Source organism: Ahaetulla prasina, chromosome 4 (assembly GCF_028640845.1).
Source record: "Ahaetulla prasina isolate Xishuangbanna chromosome 4, ASM2864084v1, whole genome shotgun sequence".
NCBI lineage: Eukaryota > Metazoa > Chordata > Lepidosauria > Squamata > Colubridae > Ahaetulla > Ahaetulla prasina.
This window is the reverse complement of record NC_080542.1, coordinates 35373364-35390173: the sequence shown is the minus strand read 5'-3', so window position 1 is coordinate 35390173 and position 16810 is coordinate 35373364. Positions and strand designations below refer to the sequence as shown.

Genomic DNA, 16810 nt, shown 5'->3' with positions numbered 1-16810 from the left:
TACCTTGTGTGACCCCATACAAGCAGCTCTTGACTTACAATTCTTTCGTTTAGTGAATGTTCCAAGTTATACTGAGAAAAGGGACTTATGACGGTTTTTCACACCACCATTGCAGCATCCCCATGGTCACTTGACCAAAATTCGGATATTCAGCAGCAGTGTCATATTGATGGTGGTTGTAGTATCCTGGGTCATGTGATAATTTTTTTGCAATCTCCTAACAAGAAAAGTCAATGGGGAAGCCATATTCCCCTTACAACTGTGTTAGTTGTTACTAACTTAACCAGTGCAGTAATTCACTTAACAATTGTGTCAAGAAAGGTCTTAAAATGGGGCAAAACTTACTTAAAAACTGTCACTTCGCTATAGAAATTTTGTGCTCAGTTGTGGTAATGAAAGATTATCTGCACTATAATATCTTAGGTTCTGGTTTAGCATGTTGAATGAGGCCAGGAATTCTGGTTTGTTAACCATCAGTTTTGATTTAATGTTAAGTAAATCAAGCTACTAGAGTTTTAAAAATTGACAAAAAATCCTTGGTTTAACAGTATGTGCTGAGAATTATAAGGATTATATTTTTTTTGTTCCCTTGTGTATTAGAATTCTTCATTTATTTTTATGGTGTGAAGTATCTGCCCCAAACACTCAAGACAAGACTATTAACTGGAGCTAGTATAGAACTGAGATCACTTTCCCCCCCATCACCAGATGAAAAACCAGTACAAAAGTTTAATTTTACTTTTTTTGTTCTTTTTTAATCTGCAATAAATCCCATAGTGCATCCGTATAAATCCAAAATAAACATTGGTAAGGTCAATATTTTTTTCCCTGGGTTCCCTCACCCTTTTTTTGTGCTAGCCAGTAGCACTACTGAAAATTAACACTATATACTGACCAGTTTTGTATAAGATCAATCTGGCTATGAAGTGAATTTAACCCTAAAGGGATTACAAAATCTATCACATTAGTAGTAGTTGAAATCTACCTCTCCCTTTCATTATGTAGAACATTGCTGTAATTTTCAGTGGGACAGTATTTCCAAGGTGGTGTGTAGAATGAGAAAGAGTTGGATATCATACATTGTTCCCATTCCCGACTGCATGGGTAGCAAACAGCTCAAACCTATTCCTGTCATAGGCCTGAATAATTGATTGGCATTTGTAGCTATACCAATCTTTCAGAAGACACATGAAATTGATACTTCTCAAAACCATTTGGTTTGGAGAGGCCATCAACCAATAAAACAAAGCAAAACCGAAAGGAAAAAATGACATTTTTTCCCCCTCCTTTGCCATGCTTTTCTCTAACCATGCTGAGAGCCACCCAGCTGATGGTGGAAATTGGGAACAATTAGGCCAGAAATAAATCATCCAGGAAGTGGGTAACAGAGTTCTTGATGAAACTGATTTGATTGAGATAAAACATGGGCTGCAAATAGTTTCTCTCCCTTTCACATTTCTTTAAACCCAGCCTCCCCCAATGGTCTCCCCTAATATCTTAGCTCTGCTGCAGTTCACTTGGTACCGAGATGGAATATGTACATGTCTCTGAAACATATCAAAGGGTTTTAAGATGTTGCCTTCTGTTTGTTTCTCCCTCTCTGGCTCCCTCTCCCTCATTCCTTTTTTCCTGCTCCACTGGTTTCATTGAGGAGGGAAAGGAGGTTAATAAAGTGCTCCAGGATTGGGAGGAGGCCCTGGAGATGGGTGATGCATAGAGCCAGAAGTGGGCGGAGGTCCCTGTTGTTGTATGTGAGGCCCATTCAGATTCTGATGATGGAACCAAGAATTTTGATCTTCCAGGTAGTTTGCGGGAGAGGTATAAGAGAGTGGCGGGGGGATTTGGCTCCTGCTGGCTGGGTTATGAGTATTACTGTCCCAGGGTGCTGGGGATGCTGGAGAATTACAAGCCATGGAGTCACTGGTATTCGGGCTATGTTCCAAGGGGACCTCTCCATTTTTGTACAATTTCTTAAATTTAGACCTCCTGTTCTGGAACCAAATTTTGACCTGCAAGAAAGAGAGAACATTATTTAATTTGTAGAATAGATTGCATCTATTCTATTCTGTTCTGTTCTGTTCTGTTCTGTTCTGTTCTGTTCTATGCCAGCCCTTTCCCCACCAAAGATAAAGCTCTGCATTTCTTCCATCAACACAAGGAAAAGTATTACTTGTCCAGTTCAAGGAGAGCTCAGTGTGGCTCAGTGGATTCAAGACTTTTCATGAAACAGATGACAGGCTCAAATCCTGGCATTTCAGATATGCTTGGAAAGACTGGATTAGATAGTTCAAAGATCTGATATGGATTCAAAAATTGCACTAAATCATAAACTACAATTATGCCTGACTGTAGAGACTATGCTAAGCAACACTTTGTTTTGGTTAGTTTTGACTTAGCATAAACAGTGAATCTAATTACTACTCATCAATCTAATCCTAAAATGCAGAAAGTTTGTGAGAGTAAATCACAGGGGTAATAGCAATCTCTGTTCTAAACTCTTTCTAGGAATGTGTACAAGAAAGTAAGCATATCCCCCATGTCTTTTGAAAAGTGGGACTACAAGTTAATTTCTAAAATGGTCTACCAACCAATATATTAATAGAAGCAGGGAATTTAGGCTCATTGCAAAAAACTCATGTGACAAAAGCTTGCTCAAAAGGTTTTACAAGTCTTTCAAGGATGCTAAACATTGGGATTGGGAAGTCTGCCATGATGAAACTTAGGGCAGGGCTGGAATAGTGGCCTAGCTGGCTGGAAATCTTCCCAATACCATTGTGGAGTTGTGTGACTCCATCTACATCCCACTCTAGAGAAAGAGTATAAGCAAGACAAAAGGAAGTGGGTGGAGGGTAGGAAGAAAAAATAAAGGATCAAAGATAGTAGAGACAGAAACTCTTCCTAACCAAAACAAGGAAGCAGGGAGACTTGGGAACAAAGTCTGCTTAGTTTAATTGAGAAACATCTTTTTTCCTTCTGGGGGCAGGGGAAATCTCTCTGCAGTTGGTAATCAATGAAAGCGCCATGGTGGCACAGTGCTTAGAATACACTATTGCAGTCTAATTCTGCCAATTACTGACTGCCAGCTGTTCAGCAGTTTGAGTCTTACTGGCTCAAGGTTGACTCAGCCTTCCATCCTTCCGAGGTGGGCAGAATAAGGACCCAGACTGATGTGAGCGATATGCTGATTCTGTAAAACTGCTTAGAGAGGGTTGTAAAGCACTGTGAAGCCTTATATAAGTCTAAATGCTATTGCTATTGCTTTGGAATTGGCAAGTTATTATTCTGATCAGTCAATTAAAATGCAGCTATATTAACTGGCTGATAATTCTTTAACCTGCGATAGGATAGAATTGTGAACTCATAAGAACAGACCAGATGATTTAATTTGAAATAATCCAAAATCTTTACAAGTTGTTGATAACAGAGGAACAATCTCCAGTCTCATATTTTTTTATATGTCTGGACTTCAACTATCAAAACCTCAAACCAAAGGGAAAGGCATTGCTGGACCTTTTTAGTTCTAATAAAGTGCATCAAATCTACTTCTGCTCAAGGTGGAAAAGTACTATGTTTTTTCTAGTAAAGGAACTGCAATTAATAGGTGATTCTTCCATTAATATTCCATTTGAGGACCCAGATTGTTGGGGGGGGCAATAAGTTGACTTTGTAAATATACAAATAGAATGAGACTATTGCCTTATACACTGTAAGCCGCCCTGAGTCTTCGGAGAAGGGCGGGATATAAATGTAAATAAATAAAAAAAATTTAGATGGTGAAAAATATACAAAGGGAGCAACTATGCTGAATGTATGCAAGCATACATGTATGTTTGATAGTAAAAAAAAAAAAACCCAAGGGAAAATGCTAAAGTGGTGGTGGAAGGAAGGACAACTGATTGACTCAGAGATATCATTCAATTCTACAAGATTAAAGAAAGAGCTCCCCCTCATGTCCAAAGAAAACTACATTCTCGGTATTTCTTTCATTTTCTAAAATCGGATCTTAGAAAAGTTCCTACCGAACCAGGATGGAAGTGATGCGACTTCTATAGTATATATTGATATATTTTAATTAAGACACATCAGACTCGAAGCCCATGCATCTTGGTGATACTTGCAGGAAAACACTACTGACAGTATAAACTTTGGCCAGTGAACTATATATTAATTTGCAAAACTATGCAATTCGTGCATTGCTCTGTAGGTCTAGGTTATGATAGGAAATATACATATTCATGGGACTTTTGTTTTTGTTGGAAAAATGCCAATCTATTGGGCAAGGATCAATTCACTGTCAAATGTTTCTGATTCCCAGTAATTTAACAATAGATATAATAAAAGGTCTATCATAATTTTACTACAGAAGTGAATTTTTAAAGTAACTATAAATTGGAGGGGGGTGGATGGGAAATATATGAAAAGGAAGCAAACTTCAGATAGTTCTGACCTCAGAGCAGATTCATAATTATTTAATTATGAGTATTTGTTGCTAGCAAAAAGCTCTGACTGGAGAAGTTTGGGGAGTTCTATTAAAATGAACCCTTCTGTGCCTTTCCAAAAGTCAGCTGGACTTTCTTGGTTTATTCGCTTCTGATCCAGAACTGAAGAAGCTTCTTGGATGAGAAGTGAACCATTTTCAAGGAATAAACCAAAAAAAGTCCAGGTGTCTTTTGGAAAAGCATCTTTGGGGCAACCATGTCCTGGATGATTGAGAATCTCTATAGGTATTAAAATGAATATTCCACAAGACTAAAGTTGACTCTTTTTTTTTTAATCCAAGCTCTTCAAACCATTAGAAAAGCTTATGACACCAAAGTGAGGGACTATATCTCATTTGTTATAGATGGCTGTAAGTATATTCTAATACCCCGGGAGGAGGCTGGGTTATGAAATTCACACTAGACAATGTATTTAGGCAAATAGTTGATATTGTACATTTAATGCAACGTTGTGCAAGATGATTCAAGCAAGCTAAGCGTGGAAACAAAATGCAATTTGTTTCTGGTGGTCACCCAGGGAGGGGAGGAAATTCTTGCTTTGACAATCACATGGCTACCTCATACTCAACATGAACAAAACCCGTCCCATATGGGAAAAACTTCAGATGATTCAGACAAATGAGCAAAGCATCAGGCCATCTCTTACCCCCCCCCCAGCTCCCTGAAAAAAAAAAAAGGCTAAAGAAAAAAACTTGGGTCAGTGACCATGGTGACCCTAGGGGGAAATTCCTTCCTGACTATCATGGGGCAGTTTGTGTTTGTAGGAACAAAAACTCATCTGTACACCCCGAGAGCATTTTGTTGGGTGCAATTTTCGATGTGTCAGGTTGCCACCACTATGCTATGCTCTTGACCTATCAGAATCCGGAAGCACGCCAACTTGCTCCCTTAATTTAGATCAAAGCAATTAAGCAGCCTTGTTGTCCTCAGGGTGCTTGGCTGGCTCCACATTCCAGTCCAGCTTCTTTACCAGCCCCTCATGACCTGCTTAAGGAGGGAAGGCTTGTGGGAGAGGATGACACACAAGAGAGCTTCATGTCTGAATGTGGGAGCTGAAACAGAGGAAGCTAACTTGGTTGGGTGTGTGCGTATATGTATCACCAATCACACATGATGTTTTGGAATATTGTGTTGAGCATTGTGAGTGAGCATTTGGCAAAAGGCCAGAATATTTTAGTTGGAGTCCAAAGAGTGTAGTTTTCCTAACATTCATTAAGTGGTAACATCTCCACAGAATTAAAGCCAGATTTCCCTAAAATCTAAGCTTATGATAAATGATACCTTTCTACTTTGGGAACTATCCCAGTATGTCTTTTTTTCTGAATTATAATTGAGAAAAGAAAAAGTCATTCTCATGGCCTAAGTATGTTGTGGCCTTTGAATCAATCTTCTGCAAATGTCAGCCACTGCCAAATTAAACTATACAAGCAAGAACTAAGGAAAAATATTTTATATTTATATTTTGGTAAACTTCTGCAGAAGAGAGAATTCCTTTGGTTTATAAAATGATTATTCAAGAGAATTTGTTTTTTCTTTTTTGTGGACAAACCTACCAGATTATCATTACTATATATTAAAATGATACCCTGAGCATTTCTTATGCTGTTCTATAATTCCAACCAATCCTGATGTTGACCATGGTGGCTACTACTAGAGAAAGAGTCAAACGAATAGTACAAAAACCTTTATTTCTTACCTAAAAGGAACTTCCCATCATTTAAAATGAAACACTAAATCTTATCTCCTAATCCTCTATTTAATTTGTGTTCCTTAACTTGACAACTTTTAAGATGTACAGATTTTGCTGGTTTGGGAATTCTGCTTGGCTGGAGACCATGTTAGCCAGGGAATTCTGGGAGTTGAAGTCCACACATCTGAAAGTTGCCAAGATTAAGAAACACTGGCTCAGCAGTAGAGTGCTTTGGGCACTTATAAAATGATGGAAATGTATTGTAGATACAGACCCTGAAAGGGGAGTTGCAGTCTTAAAGTTTGAAAAACATTGATTTAAAGGAATGCTATGGTCCTTTTCATAAGGCTCACTGAACATAGTGAATGAGATCCCGATCAAATCATGTTTAGAGTAGATCCATTACAATAAATGGAACTCAAATAAGTTGTGATTAACCTAAGTCCCATTCCTTTCAAAAGGTCTGTAACCCATGACTATGTCCAGATCAAGCTAACGATTATATCAACCCAAAAATACAGTGCAAAGTTCATTTTTATCTATTTTGAAAATTGTTGACGGAACATTAGGATAAATGAGAGGAGACATTTGGATGAAAGGATAGTAGCCTAATGTTGAACCCAAAAATCTTTCCAACAAATCTAAGTTGTCTGGTCTGCCTTAGATATGTGATGGATAGTCTAAATCTTTGCTTCCCATTGCTATTTTTAGGTAAACCATTAATTTTCTCTGGATTACAAATTGCCTATATAGCAGAGACAAGTAGCTTGGGCTCTCACAACATGTCAAGCTAAAATAAAATTGACAATATAGTCATGTAAACATAATCAGTATAAACCATTTATAGTTCAATGTATCCTTGAATAAAGCCAAAGGGAACAGTGAAAGATGCATCTTGCTTTATTATCCCACTGGATGTTGCAAGAAGGTATTTATGTATTTTAAAAACACATATAATTATAGTGAAAACTTGTGTGCCTACCGGCTACGTTTATGCATTGTGCTTCAGTATTCAATTAATCCATTTTCTGAATTCTCACAATACACTAGCATATAAATTAACCAAATGAATATACAGCTAAATCACCAATTAAAACTTTTTTTTAAAAAAACAATCACCCACCGTTGGGTTAAAGTCAGTCACTGTTTACCATGTGGGAACCCACCCCCGAGGTCTTGCTTTGGAAAATTAGATAGTTTCCTTTCCACTACTTTGTTGATTAAAAAAATGCTATTACTAGTTCGGCCTACATTCCCCAAATAGAGACATCATTAAAAATAAGAATTACTTATTTTTAGATTTATTCCTGGGCAATATCTATAGAATTACAAACGAAGTTAGTATTCACTTCTGAATGGTTTCATGTATTTGAAAAATAGTATTTTTATTTGTCTGTAGTGCTGTTTTAATTAAGTCTGGCTATTTTTTTCCTAAGGAAAAGATGAGTACCGAATGTTACTTTAAAAAGGCAGCATTTGCTTCCATATATATATATATTACCTCATTGTTTTAGCTCTTATCAAAGAAAATGAAGAACTTTAGAAACTTTTCAATCTGACAGATCTTATCCATGCTTGTTTGGAAAAACAACGCACTGAGTTTGAGTAGCTAGGCTCCAAGGCATATGTACTAAGACTGCAGGCTCATGTATCCGTTCATGATTTCCCAGAACTCTTATGCATCTTAATTGCTCCCAAGTAATTTTGCAAAAGATTGTAGCTTTGCTCTGAGGCAATTAAGAAAAAGTGAAATACCATTCAAATCGGTAAATTTAATACAGTAGTGTAATGGCTCTACGGCTTCTATTTTTACAAAACAATTGGCAATGTCTTGTACCAGCGAGACTTGCTAGAGAAACTGGGAACTGAAATCCGGAAGATCTGGAGAGATTCTGAGCAAGGCACTCCCTGAACAAGAATCCTGAGATCTCCCTTCTCATCTTAACCTGCACTTTGGTGAGTTGTTGTTTCCCAGGCAGAGAAATGACGAAGAAGAAGCCGTGTCTTCTCACCATTAACAGCTAAGCAAGAAGAGGGAAATTCAGGCGAGTGGAGCTTGCATAGAAATAAGGAGTTCCTAAAATTCCCTCTTCCGCACAGCTCTGAAAAGTGAACCCATTAAGATTGTCTGCATCTTAACTGTCTTTCAGTGATAGTTCCTGCTTTGCAAAATGTGAGTTTGAGATCCCTCTTCAAGGTGCAAAAGACTTGAGTGTGTGTTTTAAAAGAAACATGTATCCACAATAAATAAAAACATAGTATATGGAATATCGTTTCTTCTGTCAAATGGCAACTAGCAGCCCTTAGACTCACTGAGACCCACAATAACCAGTTGGCCTGCTGACGTTCATCTAAAGATTAACAATGGGTTCTTTTTCCACTCAAGCCAACTTCCTTCTCACAGTCATCAATTCTCTTGGCCTAAGCTCAGTTAGCTTCAGGAGGAAAAAAGGGGGAACCTGCCAAAACACATACTGTAGGTTGCCTTGCCCCACCCACATGTTTCCTGCAGCAATGCTCCTCCACCTCTCTGGCTAGTCAGCATACCATTCTGGATCTTTGGGTCGCAGCCAGATACAAGTAGGCTACAGGACTAAAAGGACAGAGAAAAATGACTTCACTCCTTCCCATATTTGTTCTGTCCCAGCTTGCTTACTGTGGTTCTATTATTACATTTTGTGTGTATGGCAGCTCATGCTTTCTCTAATTAGAATTATTGTCATCATAAAAGACATCGTGTTTGTTTTCTATATGACAACAAAGGAACTCACCACCTCGTTTCTGTGATCCCCTTCATCCTAAATCAATACAGTGTTATCACAGAATCCACACATTTTAACTTCTTAGCATGCAAAAAGTTACCTACTGTAAATGGTTAACAGTGTTGAAAAACAGCAGGCTCTCTTGTTTTTAAACCCACATGTATACACAGATAAAATGGCATATTTAAAGAAGTGAGAAGACAAATATGGAAAAACCATTTACAAAACGCAAAGAAAAGAGAAGGAAGAGCCTGGAGGAACTTTAATAACTAGACGTTGGTGAACTGATTTGAATTCAACCAGTCTGTAAACCCCAAATGATTATGAAATAAGTAAAAAAAAATAAGTGAAGGTTAGACAGAGCATCTGAAATGAATTATTATCCTTGGGTTTTTAAATTTAACTTGATCTTTTCCTTTTTCAAAATGCACAGTGGATTTTTCCTAATTTTTAAGATCTAAATCACTGCATTTTGTAGTTCCCTTAAATATTTTTCGAGTTTCAAGGATAACACTTCTTTACACTCACGTTCCCAAAATAAAGATGAAAGGCTAAAGAAAACTGCACGCGCACTTTTTCTGTCTTGTGATTAGCCTTCCTTCCTGTTTCTAAAGTTTTACCTGAGTCTGGGTCAGTCCAAGTTGTGCAGCCAACTCTGCCCTCTCTGGCAACGCCAGGTACTGCGCCTTCTGGAATCGCCTTTGCAAAGCAGCCAGCTGGTAACTAGAGTAAATTGTGCGGGGCTTTCGGATTTTTTTTGCTTTCCCGTTGACCATCCGCACTTCAGGTTCAGGTTCTTCCTTCACTGCAACTGCAAAAGTGAGAGAAAAGAAATACGGTGGGAGAAAGAATCCAAATAGCAGAAGGAAGTGACGCAGTGACGCTCAAAAAGAGAATACTGCTGGTTTCTAAACCTTTGCTTTGATAAAATAACTTTATCTGTTCCAGCTGCAGAATCCATGCTTTGTTCCAGCAGAGGAATACTAATTTTCAGCCACTGAACTGCTGAACAGGACAACAACGACAATTTGATTTATGTCACAAAAGAAAGATCCCTTTAAGAAAAGCAATTTACTATAATTATCCTATAATTGTAAACTTTTGCTCTTTTCAAGGATACATCTATTGCTTCTATTAATTACCAGCAATATCACACAGAACAATCTGCCTTTGAATAATTTCAAGGACTTGCTCCCACCTCCCTATTGTCTGTTTTTTTTCTCTCTCCGCACTTACGGAGTACAAACAAGATGCTGAAGACACAGCCAGCATCTGCCTCTACTTATCATTTCCACCTCCCTATCTAACAAGGACAATTCACTCTTCTATGGAGAGTCATACTAAGGATGAAAGAGGGTCTTAAAGGGCTGTGCAAAGGATTCTGCAGGAGATGTGCTGAGCAAATACGTTAAAACTAAGCCTCCCTCCTCTCAGTGGAATTTACTCCTATGTAACTCTTATCAAAGGGCAGTTGTGCGTAGTTTGTATGAAGCCAATCAATCAAACTTGCTTCTTGCTATAAGTCAGAATAAAGTAAAGCTCAGAGGCTTTCTACTATCCAATTTACTGAACAATTAGGACAAAGTGGAATTCCATTTAAAAAAAAAGATTTTTGGAAAATAAACTTTTAATCCTCCTTCCTTCTTTTGTTCAATATCTCTCCCCCCACCCCTGCTTTTTATTATTTTTCCTCCAATTTTTTTTCTTTTAGGCTCTCCTTTCTCTCCTCCCTCCCTCTTTTTTTGTTCCCTTGGCGATTTTTTTAAAAGGACCAAGTCAGAGTTCAACAGAGGTGCATTGCAAGATACAGTTTAGCTGCTTTGCTCTGTCTTAAATTTTCTCTCTCAGAAATGGACTTCTCCATTCTTCTGTTTTGACCTGGCTCCTGTTTTGTTTTTTTTTTTACAAAAACCAATTCATGTTCTGTCTCATTAGATATATTTAATGTATTTTTTTCCTCCTTGGCAGGAAGCATTGTCCGGTTACATTGGGACAGTTGGAACCACACAACCCCATATTCCCTTCCTGAAATATTTGTGGGGAATGAGGGCGTAAGTTATAGGCCTCAGACAGTTGTAGCCAAAATCTACATGCCAGTTCTGTTTAAAGATAGAATTCATCATTTTCATCTTTACACAATTATTTTCACAGTTGTGTATTCTGTCTTCCACTTGTCCAACTTTTAAGTTACTCCTTTCCCTCTTTTTTAATTCATAAAAATAAACAGATGCCCTCACACACATCAAATTGTGGGTATTGGTATCAAGATTTTAACTAGCAAAATAACAAGTTTTGCACATGAGGGAGAAAAACAAGCTACTAAAAAAAATTAGCACATTTGGCAAAATATTGTTTTAGAAAAACGTGGATTTTTTTTTTTTTTAAAGGAGAAGGGGAAACTAGATTTTTTTGCCTCAGGAAAAGAAGTTTCAGGCTTAGCATTATTTTTTCTTTAAGAAAAAAAATTCAAACCCCCCCCTTCCTTAAACAAAAGATGGAATTTAAGGTATTGTTACAACAGTAGCATTTGCACTTTGCAAATTAAAAAGTAAGCCATGAACTAACATACAAAATTGGGAAAAAATGTGCAGACATTTTCTCACCCAGGAACACAGAAAAAATAGTTAAAGGAGGAGAAAGGCTGTTTGAATCTTTCTGAGGCAGGAAGCAAAACACAGATCTGAGCTGGGCAAGAAAAAAAAAGGAAAATTGATTTCAGGTGTGCCTTAATTCACAGGTGAATGGTGGATTGTGCCTATGTTTTATATAAAGCACAAAACTCTGAAGGAACACCAGAATACCATTCAAGAATTTAATCATGATTAGTACCAGAACAGCTTGGATGTCTTGTATGTAATAACACAAAGAGATGCCATTCATTTCTTTCCACTAGGACAATATTTTCTGGCAAGGCAGTATCGCTCTCATACACACTCATTCACAAATTCATACCCCATTGTTTAAAATGTCCCCAACAGAGTTGGGGAAACATTCCAAGATATTTCAAGCCATTTAATTTCCCTGAACCCCAAAACAGGGACAGTCTTCCACTCAAACTCACATACTCTGGACTTTGATTTAAAAACTTCATTACCTGTTTCTTGGCTCGGTAACTGCTGGTCCCGGAAAGGTCCATATTGCCTATATGAAGTGCTGTAAGGATAGTCAGGTTTGGGGGAGTATGTCCCCGGTGCCCCCATCCCATTGAAGTTAAATTGGGGGTGGTATGCATAGGGATTCATAGGCTGAGTATAAGGCTGGCTGGGGTAATATTCATGCTGAGCATGAGGAGTGCTGTAGTATCCCAGGTCCGTGATAGACGATTCAGGAAGAGTAGGAGAATCTTTGGTGCCTGCTTGGCAACTGATTGAGCTGGAAATGTCAGTCAAAATGCTGGTAATCTTCTTATCAAAAGGTCCACTCATGATGAGAAGAGCTCATCAAAGGAAGGTCCACAGCTTGACCCAGAAAACGAAAGAACTAACTAACTTGAGAAAAATCCTTTCTATCTTCACCTCCTGTTGAATAGTCTTTTACTCTGCCATGATTCCAGGAATTGTTGCAGTTGCTTCTGCCGCCACTGCTGCTGTTGCTGCTGTTGCTACTGCTGTCCTCAAGAGAAAACGTGTAAGAAATTCAACTGAGCCAGCTTGCTTAAACCCTCTAATTAAGGAGCTGAGAAGGGTGGATGCTACATTCCGATTGGCTCCAGAAATATTGCCTTAAAGGCAAAACATGCTCTTCCCCTCTCTCTCTCTCTGTCTCTTCCTATCTCTCTATACTTTTTTTTTTAAAAAAAGAATGGATTAGAAAATAAATAAGCTCCCACTACTAACCTTGCAAGCACCTCTTTCTTCTTCTTCTCCTGAGAATGTGGAACTCCTTGAGATGCCAGAAGTAGGGGATTCTCTTCAACTCCCCTCCTTATTTGGGGAAAAGGATTTATCAGGATGGTAGGGGGAAGTATATATTGAAACGGGGAAAGAAGTGGGGAAATTCGCTCGTGGGTGTGCTGAGAAGCATATTTTGTTCATCTACATTAAGGTGCATTTCAGATTTCGGAACTGACAAATATTTTCTATTTGTGGGTGGCCTACTTCTAGAAGACCTGTGTGTTCTATTCCAGCTGGGGTTTCTAAAATCACACACACATACACACAGGGCATTATGTCTATAAAAAACGAATAAAATAGCCATTCTTTTGCATCTCCTTAACACTTGACTATGCAACCATTATTCATTTGGGAAGTACCGTATAAATGTTCATGAGCCCTCACCCCAACAAAAGCAAACAGATTTTTAAAAAGTTAAAAAACCTTTCACTACATTCTGTTAAGAACAATGGAATGTAATTTAATTATTTGCTGGATTCTATATTACTTCCATCATAATAAACTTTTAAAATTGGGTTTTGGGAAATTTCCTCATCTCTTAATCACCTCCTTAGATAGACCAAAATGTTACAGATAATGAACAAAATCAAGATATAACACACTCAGGGAATTCTTGTCTAAGTTTGGATCTGATCTGATTTTCAAGTTGTTGTGAACATTGCATCACCCTGATGTAATACAAATGGAAGATCCCTTATGATAGATGATAGATAGATAAATAGATAGATAGAAAGATAGATAGATAGATAGATAGATAGATAGATAGATAGATAGATAGAGAATTTGGGCTATATGAGCAAGTTTTCATTTGTATGTATGTATTTCATATAGGTTTGGAAAGAATGAAAAACAGCTGAGGAAAGTATCTTCCAATCTCAAAGTATAACAAAAATCTGGATTTGAAGATGGTTCACATTCAAATTTTAAGACCAAATGCATTTTTAAAATTGGAGTTTTTTTTTAAAAAAAATAGGCATATATTTTCAAGAGGATATGCTGGGTCTCGCAACTGCATTTCACTACAATGTCATCAAAGAGGCTATGTTGGGAAGTCCTTGGCTTTGTGAAATACTATTCCAAAAGCTGGGCGCCCCACAGACTTATGTTTTTCTAGGCATAGAGACATGTAATCTAAAAGAAAAGCCTGACCCCAAACCTCCAGGCTTAACATGGATTGATAACCACATTTGTCTGGCAAATCAGTAACCATTTACGGAATTGATCTCAATGCTATTGGAAATTTCTTTCCAGTGCAAAGAGCAGCTTCTACGGAAGGACCCTTGCAAAGGGTAATGTGCCTATGTGCTACCATTTAAATCTTTACTCCTCTAACGTTGAAGATATCTTTGAAATTGAAAGATATCATGAAATCATGAAACTCACCTTAAAATGTGGAAGTAAAAACTCCCTCCCAATTAAAGAAATATTAAGTATACCTGCTTCTTCTAGGACAAATCTCAAGGTATAACAGCTGTGGCTTTTTATCTGCTTGTTCTTAGAAGCACATGTCTCCTGTATAGTGTATTATTAGTTTCAAAAGGGAAAGAAATACAGAACTTTACAAAGAAAAATATGAATGGCCATCCCCCCTTGCGTAAGTCACAACTTTCAGCTTTCTAAGCTTCCCCAAGATATTTTTTTTTTGTTCATTTAAACATGCAAAAATGTAGAAGATAGCATTGACATTTGCTTACTGTGTATTTAGGAGATATCTAGAAATCTATAGTTAGGCTGCTAAATGTAGAAATTGGAGCATGAGATTGTTTTTGTAGCAAATATTTCTGGGATGTAAGCAGTTGTGACTACAGATGATCACAGTAAGACAGTAGCTAAGAATTTGAAGAGAAGTTTATGTGGGTGGCTACCTTTGGCAACTTGATGGGTGTGTATATGTGCGTGAGCAGGCATGTAAATATGTGTGAAGGCAAAAAGTTCACTAATAAATAACCTGACTGAGATACATATTTGTATATTCTGTAGGTCTGAACACAAGGGGAAGGGAGTTGTACAAGCACATTTATGTGCACGTATGTTCATATTTAGAGATAAAAAGGACATAGAATATGCAATTTTTATATATATTTGTAGCAAATGTGAGTGTATATCAAATTTTGAATGTATATGTAATACATTCAAAAAAATGAATGCTTATTTTAACAAAGATAATTTTTGAGATCATCCCATTTGGTCTAGTTAGCACTTTCTATATTGGTATTGTTCAAAGGATTGGATAGTCTTCTTTAAAGTACAATCTCATATAAGAGCTATTCAGTGGACTAGTTACAGAACAACACAAAATATGTTTATAATTCAATGGTGGAACAATGTTTTGCAGATAGAAGAATTAAAATACCTAAAATAGGTAGTCTTTGACTTACAACCTCAATTGAGCCCCCAAATTTCCATTGGTAAGCAGGACAGTTGTTAAGTGAATTTTGCTCCATTTTATGACCTTGCTTGCCTCAGTTGTTAAGTGATTCACTGTGTTGTTAAGTTAGTAACATCCTGGTTATGAGAATCTGCCTTCCCCATTGACTTTGCTTGCCAGAAGGTGATCACATGGTCCCAGGATAGTGTCACCCTTTGCCAAATGCCCAATTATGTCATGCCAGTTGCCAAATGCCCAATTATGTGACATGGGGATGCTGAAATGGTCGTAAGTGTGAAAAATGGTCATAACTCACATTTTTCAGTGCTGTGCTAACTTGAACTGTCACTAAATTAATGGTGTAAGTTAAGATTATTTGTACATTTTCTTGTATCTCCAAGTAACACTGGAAAAATGTTTTTTCCCCTGAAATCCTGTAAAACCCTTGTCCTGATCAGCTAGAAATTAGAATTACAATAGAAGAGAACATATATGAACCAGTGGTGGGCTTCTGCCAATTTGGACTGATTCTAGTGAACCGGTAGTTCTGACAATCCGCTGGCCCCGCCCATCCACCCCGCCCTATCCTGTACTATATTTTCTTCTTTCTGGCTCAGCTGATTTGTGCAGCACAGCTGATTTCCGTGCCTCCATTATTCTACTTACTGGGGCTGCCAAAGAAGGAAAGCTGCTGAGCTTCATATTTCCATATATTGAACTCTGTGCGCTCATGTGTTAGGCCCAGGGGTGGGTTCTACTTACCTTTACTACCAGTTCACAACAGGGACGCGCACATGCGCAGAAGCTTCCTAATGATGTCCGAGTCGGTGGGCGGAGCCTCCTGCTGGTTTTACTACCGGTTCTTGTGAACCAGTCCGAACTGGGGGCAACCCACCACTGGTTAGGCCCGCATGCTTGCAAATCATGCGCTCACAGACCAGTTGTTAAACTGGTTGCAGCCCACCACTGGGTTGAACTGTGAGTATTAATGATATTACCTAGTTTGGTAATGAAATATCAGCAGCAAGTCATCATGCTGCAGGCATCAAGGACTCCAGGATTTAGAATTAGTTGACCCAATAGTTCCTTTTTTCCATATGTTTTTAAATTTGCATTATTCCCAAATAAAATTTGTAGTTTTCTAAAAAAAAAAATGTTTTAGTTGTTGCATTTATACCTACCTTTTTTGAGAGAAAGAGAAAAGCAATGCACAGAGAAAATTTTATTCATCCCATTTTATCCATATCAGACCTTATTTTTCAGGCGTGGTTGATAACACCTGCCATCAAACCTATCTAAGGTGGAGAGTGATGCATTGTTTTATGGCTCATTTCCCTTTAACATAACATAACATAACATCAGAGTTGGAAGGGACCTTGGAGGCCTTCTAGTCCAACCCCCTGCCCAGGCAGGAAACCCTATACCATCTCAGTCAGATGGTTATCCTTTCTTGCAAACATAATGGCAGTTTTTGTGTGTTTAAGAAAATAAGTGTGGAACTTCCAGCAAAAGAAAGTGGAGAAGTCAGCAAAGAAGAAACAGTATTAGGGGTTGCTAACTTTCTGCTGTATTCAGGGGTTGGCTGCTGGGGGATTGCA

General features: G+C 37.9%; 1 protein-coding gene across 2 annotated transcripts in view; it reads right to left on the bottom strand.

The window, feature by feature from the left end:
- The window catches only part of DLX3 (distal-less homeobox 3), a 29310-nt gene extending 16737 nt beyond the window's left edge, over positions 1–12573 (bottom strand). The window contains exons 1-3 of one of the 2 annotated variants that reach the window (XM_058183136.1): positions 12046–12573; positions 9572–9762; positions 729–2009 (exon numbers count right to left, since the gene is read on the bottom strand). In XM_058183136.1, the coding sequence (XP_058039119.1) occupies positions 1665–2009; positions 9572–9762; positions 12046–12376 (867 nt within the window). In that variant the 5' untranslated portion in view covers positions 12377–12573 and the 3' untranslated portion in view covers positions 729–1664. Of the gene's footprint in view, positions 1–728; positions 2010–9571; positions 9763–12045 lie in introns of those variants that run through there. The other variant, XM_058183137.1, reaches the window with a different exon arrangement.
- Between the last annotated feature and the right edge of the window lie 4237 nt (positions 12574–16810).